The 19,314-nt window shown below is 41.7% G+C and overlaps 1 protein-coding gene across 3 annotated transcripts; it reads left to right on the top strand.

Moving 5' to 3' along the window:
- The first annotated feature begins 2,492 nt into the window (after positions 1-2,492).
- On the top strand, positions 2,493-16,349 carry LOC139552644 (uncharacterized). 3 transcript variants are annotated; one of them, XM_071364565.1, is made up of 4 exons: positions 2,672-2,757; positions 4,260-4,331; positions 5,729-5,794; positions 13,278-16,349. In XM_071364565.1, the coding sequence occupies exon 4, from the start codon at positions 13,337-13,339 to the stop codon at positions 14,255-14,257; it is 921 nt and encodes a 306-aa protein (XP_071220666.1). In that variant the 5' UTR covers positions 2,672-2,757; positions 4,260-4,331; positions 5,729-5,794; positions 13,278-13,336; the 3' UTR covers positions 14,258-16,349. The 3 variants fall into 3 exon arrangements, with proteins under 3 accessions (XP_071220657.1, XP_071220676.1, XP_071220666.1); XM_071364556.1 differs by lacking the exon at positions 5,729-5,794 and having other exon boundaries at positions 2,493-2,757; XM_071364575.1 differs by lacking the exons at positions 4,260-4,331; positions 5,729-5,794 and having other exon boundaries at positions 2,669-2,757.
- Positions 16,350-19,314: the final 2,965 nt, after the last annotated feature.

Here is a 19,314-nt window from a genome sequence, read left to right as displayed (position 1 = left end):
GAAACACTATATGAAGAAAATGTATTTCAGAAGAGCAGAATATGAGTTGGCCTACTATGTTATCTGGCTGTGCTCCATGCTATAGTCTGTAGGCTTGTTCATTTAGCAGACAAGATACGTTTCTAAATCCTGTACCATTATTTTATATTGTAAGTGTTTTACATGATCAACTGTTTGTGCAATTGGTATGCTGACAGCAGGAATGTCCACCAGAGCTGTTGCCAGAGAATTGAATGTTAATTTCTTTGCCATAAGCTGCCTCCATCGTTTTAGAGAATTTGGCAGTACGTCCAACCGGCCTTACAACCGCGGACCAGCCCAGGACCTCCACATCTGGCTTCTTCACATGCAGGATCGTCTGAGACCAGCCACCCAGACAGCTGAAACAATTTCTGCCTGTAATAAAGCCCTTTCGTGGGGAAAAACTAATTCTGATTGACTGGGCCTTGTTCCCAAGTGGGTAGACCTATGCCCTCCCAGGCCAACCCATGGCTGCACCCCTGCCCAGTCATGTGAAATCCATAGACAAGGGCCTACATTTTTTATTTCAGTTGACTGATTTCCTGATATGAACTGTAAATCAGTCAAATTGTTGCGTGCATATTTTTGTTCGGTATATTACTGAACATCTTTCTGCCCATCCACTTAGCATATCCAATGAACCGTATCCAATGTACTGACGTTAGAAGCGAGAGAAGATAAGGAAAGAGGTTTTTAATTAGCTAGAGAACATCGAATTAACTTTATCAAAACTATTGAAGGTTACTATAAGCCTAGTTATCACGTTTCACAATGGATTTATTCATTACACTAAGGTAAGAAGTGTTTTTAATTCCGGTGCGGCCCTACATTCAAGCTTGTTAGCTAGCTAGTGTAAGAGACGTCACACTGTTGCTTAGCAACTTCCTCCCGCTTCGGCCCAAACTTACCCGTCGGTGCCTCACGATCAGCTAGCTATTCGCTGGCGCAAGTGGGGACATTTCAGGCTGAGGAGTAAGGAAGTGCGCCGGTCACTACTCCGATGTACTCAACAGTGCCCCCCAGCTGTAGATCCAGGTCACTGCGCCACTGTGAAGGACTTCAAATCAAACGTTATTAGTCACGTGCAACCTTACCGTGAAATGCTGACTTACAAGCCCTTAACCAAAAATGCAGTTCAAGAAATATATTGAAGAAAATATTTACCAAATAACGTAAAGCAAAAAATATATATCAAATAAAGTAACACAGGAAAATGGCATAATAATAATGAGGCTATATGCAGGGGGTATCGGTACCGAGCCAATGTGCGGCGGTACAGGTTAGTCGAGGTCATTTGTAAAGTGACTGCATAGAGAATATACAGTGAGTAGCAGTGGTTGGTGGGGGGGGTAAATGTAAATAGTCCAGGTGGCCATTTGATTAATTGTTCAGAGGTCTTATGGCTTCGGGGTAGAAGCTGTTAATAAGGAGCCTTTTGTTCCTAGACTTGGTGCTCCGGTACCGTGCGGTAGCAGAGAGAACGTTCTATGACTCGGGTGACTGGAGTCTGACCATTTTTTGGGTCTTCCTCTGACACCGCCTAGTATAGAGGTCCTGGATGTCAGGAAGCTTGGACCCAGTGATGTACTTGCTCAGCATCTGACGCACTACCCTGTGTATCGCCTTACAGTCAGATGCCGAGCTATTGCCATACCAGGCGGTGATGCAACCACTGCTTGCTTAGCAAGTACCACTTTCTCCCAATTTGGCCCAGACCTGGCACAATCCTGGGACCTCTGCTTTGCTAGCACACATGACTGCCCTTCTGAAACGTCTAACCAGTTGGTGTATTTCGAAAAGCTAGCTATACACTGGCGCAAGTGGGGACATTTCAGGCTGAGGTGTAAGTTTCACACATCCCCATGTGCAACACTAGCTCAAAGGATATTGAACGTTCCATCATAGAAGCCTCTCCTCCTAGGTATAATTCTGTGGACCTAATTCAGATAATGCTTGTAATAAAATGCTTAGCGCTTCAAGCCTGCTCCTCAACCCTCTCTCGCTCTCTACCCACCTGTAAAATTTCTGTCACATCTTGCACCATTAGCTACACTTCTCTGTCCATCATGCATGTAAACAACTAGCTTGCCTGCTCCATCCGCACTGATTGGTGAAGTCATATAATGAATTAATAAGGTAAAAATTGGTTGATTTCACAGGTTAAGAAAGGAACAATATAAACCGTTACTTTTTGGGGGGTTAGATCCGGTTCATGACTTTATTTTGCTGGTCAGAAACACTGGAACAGAACAAACAAATAGTGGTTCTGTTCAAAACGAAACGATTGGGTAATAATTTCGGTTCCAACCCCTGCGCTGCCCATGTTGTCACAGACGCTATAGTGGCACAGATACAAAGATTAGTCCTCTATCTATCTCTATGGCCTGTTGTGCACTCGCGTATCTGCCGTCTCATTGGCTAGAATAGTCCCACCTGATCTCGCCTCCTCCCGCCTGCCTTACATCTTTGTGTGTTGCCATTGTTAGAGTGGTCACTCGAATGTCTTGTCAATATAATAGACAATCTTTGACCGAACTAAAAAAGCGGACTTTTACGGAGCGGGTGAACGTTCACAAAACGCCCCTTCTTCCTTATATGGGTGTTCATTCCACCCTGTTTCCTTTTTTTTACCATCCCCGCCTCTTTTCACTGAGTCAATTCGCACCATTGCAGCCATTTTAATCTAGACTTCAGTTGCCACTGGACCGAATGATGCTTGCTTAAAACCGTTGAAAGGTAAGGTTTTATTTAGATTAGAATGTTTGCGTCTCTTGGTCGCTGTCATGTTTCATCTAATGACATTTCCCTCCAATTCTGGGCTCCAATTTAGCGTTGAACGCAGAGAAAACGTAAGGAAACACAAAATCGCATAGCAAACTGTGTTGCTTGATAACTGAGAGGGAAGTGTGTGGTAACGTTATTCTACTAGTGACCCGGCTGTCGCTAGCTAGTTTTGTCTGAAGTCTAATTTACGTCGTATTACTGAGATTTAATTTTAAAATACATTTGATTTTCTTTGTTTGTAGGTTATTGTAAACCCCTTTCTGTTCTTACTAAGTTTATTTGGTCATATTTACATTTAATATACAACTAGAATAGTTTTGGGATGGCAGTTACTAAAGGTTTTCATATCCACTCATGGGGTGGGGGGGGGGATTTGTTCCTCCATACCACAAGGGGCGCTACCACCAGTGTTGGGGTTGCAATGTGTAACGCAAAACTAAACAAAGTACATACAAAAAGTTACATTTCGCTACGCAAAATGGCAATAATCCAGTGTAGTTGTTTAGCAAAAATACAGAAATGTGAGCGACCTCTCAATTTGTAATTCGCACAGAATTACGAAAGATCACCAATTTGCGTAGATTGTGTTCTTGCGTATGGTATAAATAACACTTTAGGACTACTTTCCATCGAAAGTAACTTGTTATATCACTGAAAAATGATCAATATTTAGATCTCACTGTTCAACTGTTGTGGAGATGAGCTACAACTGCATCACCATAGAGGCTAAATGTGTAGTTTGTGTTTCGTAGTCTCTGTTTAGCACTCGTGTGCTCACATTACAGCCTACTACCTTTGTAACAAGGCATCGCCTAGATCTCTACGGAACAGCATGTGAAACAGTTGGTTGGCAGCCTATTCAGCACAGTGAAGATTTTCCCTCCCTTGATTGAATATTGCGTAGTCAAGATGCTTTTTGAAGACCATGTTATTGACCAAAGTGATACGGTAGCTAGTAAAAAATAGTTTAGGAGTGGCTGCTAACTGTTAATAAATATAGATAACTAGCCTAATTTTGGATTGTCATTTGAGAATGTCTGTTTTCATATAGTCATGAAAATGTAGTTCTCTCTCATTTTACGCCTTTTTATAGTAAAACTAGACTGAAGGCCAATTATTAACTGAGAAGGGAATTTACCATAACACATTTTCACTGCACTTGACATTCGGGCTGTCAGGTAAATTTATATTTGTATACCCAATGATTATTGATGAAGACCATCATTAAAATAACCCAAAAAATAAATGTATATTTTTTAATTATCTTCAATTCCACAAACTTGACCCAAAAGCAGCATATAAAAGTAAGCCTGGTCAACATCAGGAGAGATGGGAGGAGGAAGAAGTACAGTTTTAGTATTTTTTGTTGTGGAACAAACAGCTGATTGAAGGCTTGGCATTTTTGTATTTTTTTTTATATAAAATCGTAATAACTTTGTTGCTCCTTATTTCAGCTTGTTGTACTGGCTCTTCGGTTGCCTAGGCAAAGCTCCCCCTCCCTGCAGCACATGCAATCAGGAGCAGAGGTGAGGAGAATTAGTCTTTAAAATATATATATATACAAATGTTTAGTCTGTTTTGCTATTGGAATGATTATAATGGGGGCCGTGGTCATTTGGATAACCAATGAAGTCAACAAAAATTCCAAGACCGTCACAGCCCCACTTTGCGGTATATCATATTTTACTACACCGAGTATACAGTGCCTTGAGAAAGTATTCATCCCCCTTGGCATGTTTCCTATTTTGTTGCCTTACAACTTGGAATTAAAATAGATTTTTGGGGGGTTTATCATTTGATTTACACAACATGCCTATCACTTTGAAGATGCACAGTATTTTTTTTGTGTGTGAAGCAAACAAGAAATAAGACACAAAAACAGAACTTGAGTGTGCATAACTAGTCACCCCACCCCAAAGTCAATACTTTGTCGAGCCACCTTTTGCAGCAATTACAGTTGCAAGTCTTTTGGGGTATGTCTCTATAAGCTTGGCACTTCTAGCCACTGGGATTTTTGCCCATTCTTCAAGGCAAAACTGCCGCAGCTCCTTCAAGTCGGATGGGTTCCGCTGATGTACAGCAATCTTTAAGTCATACCACAGATTCTCAATTGGATTGAGGTCTGGGCTTTGACTAGGCCATTCCAAGACAGTTAAATGTTTCCCCTTAAACCACTCAAGTGTTGCTTTAGCAGTAAGCTTAGGGTCATTGTCTTGCTGGAAGGTGAACCTCTGTCCCAGTCTCAAATCTCTGGAAGACTGACAGGTTTCCCTCAAGAATTTCCCTGTATTTAGCTCCATCCATCATTCCTTCAATTCTGACCAGTTTCCCAGTCCCTGCCTATGAAAAACATCCCCACAACATGATGCTGCCACCACCATGCTTCACTGTTGGGATGGTGTTCTCGGCATAATGAGAGGAGTTGGGTTTGTGCCAGACATAGTGTTTTCCTTGATGGCCAAAAAGCTAAATTTTATTCTCATCTGACCAGAGTACCTTCTTCCATATGTTTGGGGAGATTCCCACATACCTTTTGGCGAACACCAAAACACGTTTGCTTATTTTTTTCTTTAATCAATGGCTTTTTTCTGGCCACTCTTCCGTAAAGCCCAGCTCTGTGGCGTGTACAGCTTAAAGTGGTCCTATGGACAGATACTCCAATCTCTGCTGTGGAGCTTTGCAGCTCCTTCAGGGTTATCTTTGGTCTCTTTGTTGCCTCTTTGATTAATGCCCTCCTTGCCTGGTCCTTGAGTTTTGGTGGGCGGCCCTCTTTTGGCAGGTTTGTTGTGGTGCCATATTCTTTCCATTTTTTTTAATAATGGGTTTAATGGTGCTCTGTGGGATGTTCAAAGTTTCAGATCTTTTTTTATAACCCAACCCTGATCTGTAATTCTCCACAACTTTGTCCCTGACCTGTTTGGAGAGCTCCTTGGTCTTCATGGTGCTGCTTGCTTGGTGGTGTTGCAGACCCTGGGGCCTTTCAGAACAGGTGTGTGTATATTTACTGATATCATGTGACACTTAGATTGCACACAGGTGGACTTTAACTAATTATGTGATTTCTGAAGGTAATTGGTTGCACCAGATCTTATTTAGGGGCTTCATAGCAAAAGGGAGTGAATACATATGCATGCACCATTTTTCCATTTGTAATTTTTTGGAATTGTTTGAAACAAGTTTTTTCATTTCACCAATTTGGACTATTTTATGTATATCCATTACATGAAATCCAAATAAAAATCTATTTAAATTACAGGTTATAATGCAACAAAAATAGGAAAAATGCCAAGGGGGATGAATACTTTTGCAAGGCACTGTACCAAACATTAGAGACACCTTGAGTTGCCCCCCCCCCCCCCCCCCTTTTGCCCCCAGAACAGCCTTAATTCGTCAGGGCATGGACTCGACAAGGTGTCAAAAGTGTTCGACAGGGATGTTAGGCCATGTTGACTCCAATGCTTCACACAGTTGTCTAGTTGGCTGGGAGGGCGCCGTAATGATATAAATCATTTAGCCAACTGAAAACAGTCCTTTTACCAGATGAACTAATGACAGGAGCAGTTGATTGTTTTTAAAGAGAGTCCAGACATGTTAGTTTAAAACACTTTCTGAATGGCTGTATAAAACAGACAACCCCCCCCCCCCGCCGCCCCTCCCAAGAGCAAATATTTATCCTTGTTGTTTCTACTGAGCTCGACGGGCCCGACACTTGAGTTAGGGCTGGGTAGGGATTGTTTTCTCATCATTAACTAGGGTAGGGATTGGGGATCACTGAATTTAACACTAACATTTAGGTTTAGCAGTATCCAGATTGTCATACCTTTTTTTTTTATACTGACCTCGTGCCGTACTGAGGTATTTGGTAATACCGGCACTGGACACAAGGGGTGATATTTTCTAACCCCATGTACATGTAAAATCCCATAGAGAATGCTAACAATAGCTAACAAACACATTGCAAACATTCTTATACAGTCTGACCGAAGCTATTTGCAGAACAGACATCCCAGCTCAAAGTTATACAAGTAACTAAAAAATGCTACACAGTTTGCTGCATAAATATTAGACAGCAAGACTCTGGATCCAGGAGGGGATTTTCTCTACTTTTAACCTTTCATTGCTACCCATCCCGGATCCGGGAGCATCCTCATGAAAAAAGCTGACTAGCATAGCCTAGCCTAACGCGACAGGGATATCATATAATATAATTTTCATGAAATCACAAGTCCAATACAGCAAATGAAAGATAAACATCTTGTGAATCCAGCCATCATTTCCGATTTTTTAAATGTTTTACAGCGAAAACACAATATGTATTTCTATTAGCTAACCACAATAGCAAAAGACTCAACCGCATATTTTCACCATTTTTCTACCGCATAGGTAGCTATCACAAAACCGACCAAATAGAGATATAATTAGTCACTAACCAAGAAACAACTTCATCAGATGACAGTCTTATAACATGTTATACAATAAATTTATGTTTTGTTCGAAAATGTGCATATTTGAGGTATAAATCATAGTTTTACATTGCAGCTACCATAAAAAATATCACCAAAGCAGCCAGAATAATTACAGAGAGCAACGTGAAATACCTAAATACTCATCATAAAACATTTATGAAAAATACATGGTGTACAGCAAATGAAAGATAAACATCTTGTGAATACAGCCAATATTTCCGATAAAAAAAAAGAAAGTGTTTTACAGCGAAAACACAATATAGCATTATATTAGCTTACCACAATAGCTAAACACACAAATGCATTTATTAGCAGCAAAAGGTAGCGATCGCAAAAACCAGCAAAAGATATAAAATTAATCACTAACCTTGACCAACTTCATCAGATGACAGTCTTATAACATCAGGTTATACAATACACTTATGTTTTGTTTGAAAATGTGCATATTTAGAGCTGCAAACCGTGGTTATACATTGTGAATATGTAGCATCGATTCACCAAATTGTCCGGAGCTATTTTGGACACTCACCTAATCTGACCAAAGAACTCATCATAAACTTTACTAAAAAATACATGTTGGACAGCAAATGAAAGATACACTAGTTCTTAATGCAACCGCCGTGTTAGATTTTTAAAAATAACTTTACCATAACAAACAGCTTACGTTATAGCGAGACAGCGCCCGCAAAAAGGGCGGATAATAGGACTCAACATTTTCCACAGAAATACAAAATAACATCATAAATTGTTCTTTTGCTGAGCTTCCATCAGAATCTTGTACAAGGAGTCCTAGGTCCAGAATAAATCGTTGTTTGGTTTTAGAATGTCCTTCTCTCCTGTCGAATTCGCTCCACAAGGCTAGCCAATGTTGGTGACGTTCCCAATTTCTCTCGATGCAGAGAACGGAAAACTCCAAAAGTCCCATTAAACGTTGAATAAACTGATGAAACTCGGTTGAAAAAACATCATAAAGTAGGTTTTTCTAATATGTATCAAATAAAAACAAAGCCGGAGATATTAGACGTGTATACCGAACGCTTATCATAAGACAATATGGAGGAGCTTCCCGCGCCTAGGTAGAGCAAGGAAATTCTGGACACGTCATTCCAAGAGCTCTTGTTCGACCTCAGATCAAGCTAGACACCCCATTCCACCTTCCACTGCCTGTTGACATCTAGTGGAAGGCGTATGCAGTGCATGCATATCCATAAATGTAAGGCAATTCAATAGGCAGGCCCTGGAACAGAGCATCGGTTTCAGATTTTTCACTTCCTGTTTGGAAGTTTGCTGCAAAATGAGTTCTGTTTTACTCACAGATATAATTCAAACAGTTTTAGAAACTTGAAAGTGTTTTCTATCCAATAGTAATAATAATATGCATATTGTACGATCTAGAATAGAGCACGAGGCAGTTTAATTTGGGCACGATTTCTTCCAAAGTGGAAACAGCGCCCCCATATTGACAAGAAGTTAAATAGTTTATTCCATTATCTACACACAATACCCCATAATGACAAAGTAAAAACAGGTTTGTAGAAATGTTTGCTAATTTCAACAACAAAAAATATCACATTTGGATAAGTATTCAGACCCTTTAATCAGTACTTTGTTGAAGCACCTTTGGCAGCGATTACAGCCTCAAGTCTTCTTGGGTATGACGCTACAAGCTTGGCACACCTGTATTTGGGGAGTTTCTCTCATTCTTCTCTGCAGATCCTCTCAAGCTCTGTCAGGTTGGATGGGGAGCGTCACTGCACAGCTATTTTCGGGTCTCTCCAGAGATGTTAGCTCGGGTTCAAGTCCGGGGTCTGGCTGGGCCACTCATTGACATTCAGAGACTTGTCCCGAAGCCACTCCTGCATTGTCTTGGCTGTGTGCTTAGGGTCGTTGTTCTGTTGGAAGGAGAACCTTCACCCCAGTCTGAGGTCCTGAGCACTCTGGAGAAGGTTTTAATCAAGGATCTCTCTGTGCTTTGCTCCGTTCATCTTACCCTCGATCCTGAGTAGCCTCCCAGTCCCTGCCACTGAAAACATCTCCACAGCATGATGCTGCCACCACCATGCTTCACCGTAGGGATGGTGCCAGGTTTCCTACAGACGTGACGCTTGGCATTCAGGCCAAAGAGTTCAATCTTGGTTTCATCAGACCAGAGAATCTTGTTTCTCATGGTCTGAGAGTCTTTAGGTGCCTTTTGGCAAACTCCAAGCTGGCTGTCATGTGCCTTTTTTACTGAGGAATGGCTTTCGTCTGGTCACTCTACCATAAAGGCCTGATTGGTGGAGTGCTGCAGAGATGGTTGTCCTTCTGGAAGTTTCTCCCATCTCCACAAACCATCGGATTCTTGGTCACCTCCCTGACCAAGGACCTTCTCCTCCGGTTGCTCAGTTTGGCCGTGCAGCCAGCTCTAGGAAGAGTCTTGGTGTTTCCAAACTACTAACATTTAAGAATTATGGCGGTCACTGTTTACTTGGAGACCTTGAATGCTGCAGAAATGTTTTGGTACCCTTCCCCAGATCTGTGCCTCGACACAATCCTGTCTCAGGGGTCTACAGACAATTCTTTGACTTCATGGCCTTGTTTTTGCTTTGATATCTTTTTTTTTTCTATTTTTTTTTTACAATTGTGGAAATTTCTTCAGCTGTTTTGGCTTGGTCATTAGGGGGTGTTGTGTGTTGATTGAATTTTTAAAAATCCTCAGCAATCATTTTTAGAACAAAATGTGGAAAAAGTCAAGGGGGTCTGAATACTTTCTGAAGGCACTGTGTATCTATATATAGTACCAGTCAACATTTTGGACACCTACTCATTCAAGGGTTTTTCTTTATGAAGACATCAAAACTATGAAATAACACATATGGAATCATGTAGTAACAAAAAGTGTTAAACAAATAAAAATATATTTGAGGTTCTTCAAAGTAGCCACCCTTTGTCTTGTTGACAGCTTTGCACACTCTTGGCATTCTCTCAACCTGCTTCACCTGGAATGCTTTTCCAACAGTCTTGAAGGAGTTCCCACATATGCTGAGCACTTGTTGGCTGCTTTTCCCTTCACTCTGCGATCCAACTCATCCCAAACCATCTCAATTGGGTTGAGGTCGGGTGTTTGTGGAGGCCAGGTCATCTGATGCAGCACTCCATCACTCTCCTTCTTGGTCTACATCACTCTGTCTTGGTCATATAGCCCTTACACAGCTTGGAGGTGTGTTGGGTCATTGTCCTGTTGGAAAAATAAATGATAGTCCCACTCGCTCCAGAATGCTGTGGTAGTGATGCTTGTTAAGTGTGCCTTGAATTCTAATTAATTAACTGACAGTGTCACCTGCAAAGCACCATCACACCACCACCTCCATGCTTCATGGTGGGAACCACACATGCGGAGATCATCTGTTCACCTACTCTGCGTCTCACAAAGACATGGCCAAAAATCTCCAATTTTAGAATCATCACAAAGGACAGATTTCCACCGGTCTAATGTCCATTGCTCGTGTTTCTTGGCCCAAGCTAGTCTCTTCTTATTGGTGTCCTTTAGTAGGGGTTTCTTTGCAGCAATTCGACCATGAAGGCCTGATTCACGCAGTCTCCTCTGAACAGTTGATGTGTCTGTTACTTGCATTTATTTTGGCTGTAATTTCTGAGGCTGGTAACTCTAATGAACTGATCCTCAATAGCAGAGGTAACTCTGGGTCTTCCTTTCCTGTGGCGGTCCTCATGAGAGCCAGTTTCATCATACCGCTTGATGGTTTTTGCGACTGCACTTGAAGAAACGTTCAAAGTTCTTGAAATGTTCCGGGTTGACTGACCTTCATGTCTTAAAGTAATGATGGACTGTTGTTTCTCTTTGCTTATTTGAGCTGTTCTTGCCATAATATGGACTTGATCTTTTACTAAATAGAGCTATCTTCTGTATACCACCCCTACCATGTCACAACACAACTGATTGGCTCAAACGCGTTAACCTCTCTGGGGTAGGTGGGACGCAATCGTCCCACCTGGCCAATAGCCAGGGAAAATACAGAGCGCCATATTCAAATAAAATGATATAAAAATCAAACTTTCATTAAATCACACATGTACGAAACCAAATTAAAGCTACACTCGTTGTGAATCCAGCCAACATGTCAGATTTCAAAAAGGCTTTTCGGCGAAAGCATAAGATGCTATTATCTGATGATGGCACAACAGTAAACAAAGAGTAGCATATTTCAACACTGCAGGCACGACACAAAACGCAGAAATAAAAATATAATTCATGCCTTACCTTTGACAATTCTTTTGTTGGCACTCCAATATGTCCCATAAACATCACAAATGGTCCTTTTGTTCGATTAACTTCCGTCGATATATATCCAAAATGTCAATTTATTTGGCGCATTTCATCCAGAAAAACACCGCTTCCAACTTGTGCAACATCACTACAAAATATATCAAAAGTTACATGTAAACTTTACCAAAACATTTCAAACTACTTTTGTAATACAACGTTAGGTATTTTTAAACGTTAATAATTGATCAATTTGAAGACGGGATGATCTGTGTTCAATACAAAAAGAAAACAAACTGACGCAACTTTTTTGGTAATGTGCCTCTCAAACAATTTACCTCAAGTGATCCTCCTTTACGATGGCCGTACTTCTTCATTACACAAAGGAATAACCTCAACCAATTTCCAAAGACTGGTGACATCCAGTGGAAGCGGTAGGAACTGCAAACAAGTCCCTTAGAAATCTGGTGTCCCAATAAACTCATTGAAAAGACAGTGACCTCAAAAAAATAAAAATTCTGAATGGTTTGTCCTCGGGGTTTTGCATGCTAAATAAGTTCTGTTATTCTCACAGACATGATTCAAACAGTTTTAGAAACTTCAGACTGTTTTCTATCCAAATCTACTAATAATATGCATATCTTATATTCTGGGGATGAGTAGAAGGAAGTTGAAATTGGGCACGCTATTTATCCAAAAGTGTAAATGCTGCCCCCTACCCCGAAGAAGGAAAGAAATTCCACAAATTAAATTAACAAGGCACACCTGCCAAATTATATGCATTCCAGGTATCTGGTTGAGAGCATGTCAAGAGTGTGCAAAGCTGTCATTAAGGCAAAGTGTGGCTACTTTGAAGAATGTCAAATATAAAATATATATTGATTTAACAGGTCTGGAGTATTTTCCACTTGCCTGAAGATTATGATCACTTGCCTGTAAATGATTATGATTAGCTATTTACATGCAGAAATGCCATATACAATATTGCCTGCCTTTCACCTACATGTAGGGGAGGAACCAGAAAGAACAGTTCTGGATGCTTGGTATTTTGGTTGACTGTTGGGAAATAAAATCAGAGCAAGCTCAACCTGCCCAACTGCCATACATTGTCTGTCTTTCACTTACAATATGGGGCAACCAGAGAGACAAGCTTTAGGCTACTGTAAATCTTTGCAGTTTGGTTGTTTTCACTCCCCCCCCCACCTCTATTTTTTAAATATCACCTGCCAAATAGGGCAACCTCAGAGCAGGCTCAACTAGCATGACTGCTCAGTTTACTTTCCTCAGGCAATAAGGCAACCCTTTGTGTCAATCCCTGTTTGAAATGTTATATCAACTTGCTAATTGGTTACATTTTTGAGAATGTTAAGTACTCATTGGTAACTGAATACAAACCTTGAATCGAGTACTTGTGCCCATCCCTACTAGCTAAACAATTAAGTTATTTACGGCTAGTTAGCTATAGCACCTCCTCTTTGCAAGCAAACTGGAAAGCCGTCTCCGCTTATGTTTAGCCTACATTCCACTTTCCAAGTGTGACAATATAGCGCTTTCGTACATGTTTGTGCAGATATTCCCATTGCAAAAGAAGCAGCAATGTGACTAAGTGCTTGAAATCAGTCCCAACCCATAGAAGTGATCCCATTAGGTACCCTTTCCAGCCTACAGCAGAAAGCATGCATTCGTTTTTAGGTTGTCTTCTTGATTTATTTATTGGACACTGCTACTCTCAATTCTCTCAACAGGGTGAAAAGAAAAGACAGACTTCGGGAGCTCTCAAACATTTTACCTCAAGGCAGATGTCATGAATTACACAGACCCGGTTGTGGAGAAGGCCGTCAACTCCTGGTCCAGAATCGCCTCGGCTGGACAGACTGTCCTTCTAGAGGCATTACAGATCCTCAACCCCATGTCAAAGGATCTCTCAGACACCGAGGAACTAGTAACCTTTCTCCAAGGGCTTAAAGAAGAAGGCCACAAGCCCACCGTGCTACGAAGCAAAGATGTTTATGGATATAGATCTTGTACAGCCAAAACACTATCAGAAGAGATGTACTGTACGGACATGGCTAGCAAGAGCTCAAGGACAGGCAAGAAGAGGGGAAGGAAGAAGAAGAAGAAGGAGTCTAACAAGTACGCATCGTGGACTACTAGTGCATCAGAATCTCACAAGGGATCGGTCTTTCCCAGACCTCCTGTTATGACTATTGATCCTCAATGTCTGAAACGAACAAACATTACAGGTTTGACGAGAAGACACACCGCGAGACTACAGATTCACTCTCAACTTCCAACACTTTCAGGGATACCGTTGCTGCCTTCGCAGAACATGGGTAGAACACCAAAAGCAGCGGCAATGGTCGGTCAAAGGTATCATCCCTCCTGTCCGGAATGGAACGGAGCCCTTATCGGAGACTCCGCCCCGGTGATGTATCAAAACGGCCGAGGAGTTTACAACTACGAGATTGATGTGTCAAACCACAGACGGTCCTGGAGGGATGACCAGTCTCTGTGGGCGATGAACGATCAGGAGGAGTGTCGTCTGGATGAGAACAGCCTGCGGTGGAAGGTGGTCAAAGTGGACGACTGCATCACGGTGGAGGAACTGAGGAGGAAGGCCCAGAGGATCCTGCAGGTGAACCTGTCCCCTGTGATACAGATACGTCCGCTATATGAACCTGTAGCGGAATACCAGCGTGATAGCTCCAGTGACTTCTTGGTTTAGCCTAGCGTTCATTTTGCAACAAGGCTCGACTGTGGTCTGACTTTTACTGTTGACGCCAGAAGGGAACATCATGTCGGCATCGTCTGACCACAGTAAAGTACTTTCTTTTTTTTTTGTATTGTGCAGCGACGGGATGATGGCATGAATCTAACGTGTCAACAGGACTGAAGAAACTGACGTGTCACAGAAGTTACACACGGAGGTGCTTGAAAGACACTCCATAGACATTACAGTGCAGAATGGTGCTCAGTAGCTGTTTTCTTTTTTTACTAGCTTCTGTTTTGTACCTTGAGTATGGACTGATAGATTTGGTAAACAGTGTCACTGTAGGATCACTTTTCTTGCAAGAACAAAAATAAAATGTTGACCCTATTTGGTCTAGCCTACACGACAGTTTGCAGATTTCAGTCACCTGAAATTAATGTGCAAGACTTATCTTGATTTAGCTCTTCCTGTTGTCACGGACTCATTTGATTTGCCATTTTTATCTACTTTTGTGTAGTCTAGACTGTTTTCATTGAGTTTAAACTTTGACGGCCTCAAATGTATTCTGTGTTTGCTGAATGTAAGCACTTGAATCGTAACAAATCCATTGCAGGACTAAGTTAAAATGGCCTTATTCTTTTTACCTAAAATAAATAGTATTTTTGTAGTGGCTTTTTTAAAAATATAATTATTTTTTCTCTGGGTAAAGCATTTAATAGCATCAACAACCACCCTCTTCATCTTTGAAGTATTTTATTGAACCTGAATTGCAAGAACTATTCCAGACTTTTGAAAATGGCAACACGAACGGATATTAGTTTTAGATCGGACGCTAACTTTGCATCGGCGCTAACTGGGAACTAAAATCTGTCCATTTGTGAAGAAGTTGCCACAACGTGTTTTTGTGATCTATCTTTCATCATTGGTGTAGTTGAATGGTTTGGGATGCGCTGCTCCCATGACTTATTTTAAGTTTGACATTGAACATGTATCGTAGTGGCAACGTCAGTCGAGGGTAGCCTGCTTCACAGGGACTGTGTCCCAAATGGCACCCAATTCCCTTTATAGGGCACTACTTTTGACCCTATTCCCTTTATAGGGCACTACTTTAGACCAGAGCTCTATTCCCTTTATAGGGCACTACTTTTGACCTGGGTCCCATAGGGTTCTGGTCAAATGTAATGCACTTAATAGCGAATAGGGTGTCTTTTGGGACACAGTCATTGTGGTTTAGCCTCTTAGTGCTTTGTTTTTATTGGCTGCGTCTTCATCCGGCCTCACTCAGGATTTAATTGGCGCCTCGTGTTGACATTTTCACCATCCCAGAAGTTGCAGGACAAAAGTACAGTCAAATTCAGGAGTGGGTTAAGTTTAAGTTTTCTTTTTGTCAGGTCAGGTTTAATGTTAAGTGAAGTGTTCAAATGTTTTGAATCATGTTGTGGCCCAAAAATCAGGGCCTTAAGTTGATCCTTTGTTGCCATATGTTTAAAATATTGTAAATGTTACTGAATGGTTGTGTTCAGGCCAGGGACCAAACAGTCATTGCGATTGCCAAAGGTTTTCTTAGAGAAAATTACAGCAGATTACTATGGCTGTAAAATACGTTTTTTTCTTCTTTTTTTCCAGCCAATCTTAATTTCAATGTACCGGTATAAAATGACTAAGTTAAGTTGCCATGTTATTTTGAACTAGGGTATGTATATATGCACAATAGGTCATGGTTTTTTACAACACTTATTTGCAGCAAATACAATTTTCACGGGATCTTTAAAGCCTAATTTATACCTCGTGCAAGTATGCAACGCAAGAACGTAATTGTCTACTCAAAATGGCAATCCTGCAGAGTTTAGAGTTAAACATGTGCCGCTCTGCAATTTGTATGTACGCAGAATGGCCATTTTCCTTAGATAATTGTGTTATTTGCATTGCACTCGCGTCTTGTATAGATAAGTACTCTTGTCACATGACACAGTGCTACATTTTTTGCAGGTTCTATGTGTCTCCCAGATGTGTCTGATTTGTTGCAGTTTGCTGAACAAAACTGTACAGTGTGTGTGTTGGATTAAATTTTCAGAAATTGCTCAATAAAATGAATCTAAAAAAGGCATTTGAATGAGGTTCCCAAAGGTGTGGCGTCTACTTCTCCACGGGTGGGGGGGCGTCTACTTCTCCACGGGTGGGGGGGCGTCTACTTCTCCACGGGTGGGGGGGCGTCTACTTCTCCACGGGTGGGGGGGCGTCTACTTCTCCACGGGTGGGGGCCGTCTACTTCTCCACGGGTGGGGGCCGTCTACTTCTCCACGGGTGGGGGGCGCCTACTTCTCCACGGGTGGGGGGCGCCTACTTCTCCACGGGTGGGGGGGCGCCTACTTCTCCACGGGTGGGGGGGCGTCTACTTCTCCACGGGTGTTCTACATACCATCAATACTTGACTTCCTTTCAGACTTGCTTGGTCAAGTATATCATGAAATACTGGAGCTGCACTTGATTTAGTATGTCCAATGGCACCAACAGTGGTGTAAAAGTACTGCACTATTTATAGTACCTTTTAACTACACTATATTCCTTTTTTATTTTATTTATATATATATCCCTAAACAGTCCTATACAGGACCTCCAGCGTTCACCTACCGTCAACCAATCATGTGAATGCTCAGTCCTCCGCATTGTTAAAGATGTGGAGAGGCGCAAAGCGTTGCGGTACGGAGGCTCCGCGTTTTGCGTCACATCATCCATCTGGTGCCTCCGACCACATTTTCAGATTATTTTTATTTATTTCACCTTTATTTAACCAGGTAGGCAAGTTGAGAACAAGTTCTCATTTACAACTGCGACCTGGCCAAGATAAAGCAAATCAGTGCAACACAAACAACAACACAGAGTTACACATGAGTTAAACAAACATACAGTCAATAACACAATAGAAAAGTGTGTGCAAATGGAGTAAGGAGGTAAGGCAATAAATAGGACAATAGTGGCAAAGTAATTACAATTTAGCAATTGGCACTGGAGTGATAGATGTGCAGATGAGGATGTGTAAGTAGAAATACTGGTGTGCGAAAGAGCAGATTTATTTTTTTATGAGGTAGGTAGTTGGTTGGATGGGCTATTTACAGATGGACTATGTACAGCTGCAGCGATCAGTAAGCTGCTCTGATAGCTGATGCTTAACGTTAGTGAAGGAGATATGTCTCCAACTTCTGATTTTATTTTAATTTTATAAATTGTTTTGTAATTAGTTCCAGTCATTGGCAGCAAAGAACTGGAAGGAAAAGTGGCCAAAGCAGGTGTTGGCTTTGGGGATGACCAGTGAAATATACCTGCTTGAGCGCGTGCTACGGGTCGGTGTTGCTATGGTGACCAGTGAGCTGAGAAGGCGGGGCTTTACCTAGCAAAGACTTATAGATGACCTGGAGCCAGTGGGTTTGGTGACGAATATGAAGCGAGGGCCAGCCAACAAGAGCATACAGGTTGCAGTGGTGGGTAGTATATGGGGCTTTGGTGACAAAACGGATGGCACTGTGATATACTGCATCCTATTTGTTGAGTAGAGTGTTTTAGGCTATTCTGTAAATGACATCCCCGAAGTCGAGGATTGGTAGGATGGTCAGTTTTACGAGGGTATGTTTGGCAGCATGAGTGAAGGATGCTTTGTTGCGAAATAGGAAGCGGATTCTAGATTTCATTTTGGATTGGAGATGCTTAATGTGAGTGAAAGAAGAGTTTACAGTCTAACCAGACACCTAGGTTTTTATAGTTGTCCACATATTCTAAGTCAGAACCGTCCAGAGTAGTGATGCAGTTGGAGGCCATGGAAGGAGTGTTTTATGGCGTTGAAGCTCGTCTGGAGGTTTGTTAACACAGTGTCCAAAGCAGGGCCAGATGTATTCAGAATGGTGTCGACTGTGTAGAGGTGGATCAAAGAATCACCCGCAGCAAGAGCGACATCATTGATGTATACAGAGAAGAGAGTCAGCCCGAGATTTGAACCCTGTGGCACCCCCGTAGAGACTGCCAGAGGTCCGGAAAACAGGCCCTCCGATTTTGACACACTGAACTCTATCTGAGAAGTAGTTGGTGAACCTGGCGAGGCAGTCATTTTGAGAAACCAAAGCTGTTGAGTCTGCCGATAAGAATGCGGTGATTGACAGAGTTGAAAGCCTTCGCCAGGTCAATGAAGACGGCTGCACAGTGTTGTCTTTTATCGATGGCAGTTATGATGTCATTTAGGACCTTGAGCGTGAATGAGGTGCACCCGTGACGAGCTCTGTAACCAGATTGCATAGCGGAGAAGGTACATTGGGATTCGAAATGGTCGGTGATTTGTTTGTTAACCTGTTTGGGATAGGGATGAACTTTTGGATGAAAAGCATGCCCAGAGTAAACTGCCTCCTACTCTGTCCCAGATGCTAATATATGCATATTAGTAGTAGTATTGAATAGAAAACCCTTTGAAGTTTCTAAAACTGTTTGAATGATGCCTGTGAGTATAACAGAACTCATATGGCAGGCAAAAACCTGAGATAAAAATCCAAACAGGAAGTGGGAAATCTGAGGGTTGTAGTTTTTAAACTCAGTCCCATTGAATATACAGTGGGATATGGGTAATGTTGCACTTCCTAAGGCTTCCACAACAGTCTAGAACGTTGTTTCAGGCTTCTACTGTGAAGTGGGACCGAATGAAAGCTGTTTGACTAAGGGGTCTGGCAGCAGCCTCGTTCTCAAGTCACGCGCATTTCACATGAGAGGTTGCTCTCGTTCCATGGCATTTCTACAGACAATGGAATTCTCCGGTTGGGACATTATTGAACATTTATGATAAAAACATCCTAAAGATTCTATACATTTGATTTGTTTCTACGACCAGTAATATAACTTTTGGAAATTTTTGTCCGACATTTCCGCTGGACTTGCCCGCGCCTCGTGAGTTTCGATTTGTTTACTAAACGCCCTAACAAAAGGAGGAATTTGGACATAAATGATGGACTTTATGGAAGAAATCAAACATTTATTGTGTAACTGGGATTCCTGGGAGTGCATTCTAATGAAGATCATCAAAGGTAAGTGAATAT

The sequence above is a fragment of the Salvelinus alpinus genome, chromosome 2 (genome assembly GCF_045679555.1).
Source record: "Salvelinus alpinus chromosome 2, SLU_Salpinus.1, whole genome shotgun sequence".
NCBI lineage: Eukaryota > Metazoa > Chordata > Actinopteri > Salmoniformes > Salmonidae > Salvelinus > Salvelinus alpinus.
The sequence above is the reverse complement of the archived record's forward strand: the minus strand, read 5'-3'. Positions and strand labels throughout refer to the sequence as shown.

Excerpts from the sequence above, each read along its gene's own strand:
- LOC139552644 (XM_071364556.1), top strand. The coding sequence starts at position 13,337 with ATGAATTACACAGACCCGGTTGTGGAGAAGGCCGTCAACTCCTGGTCC.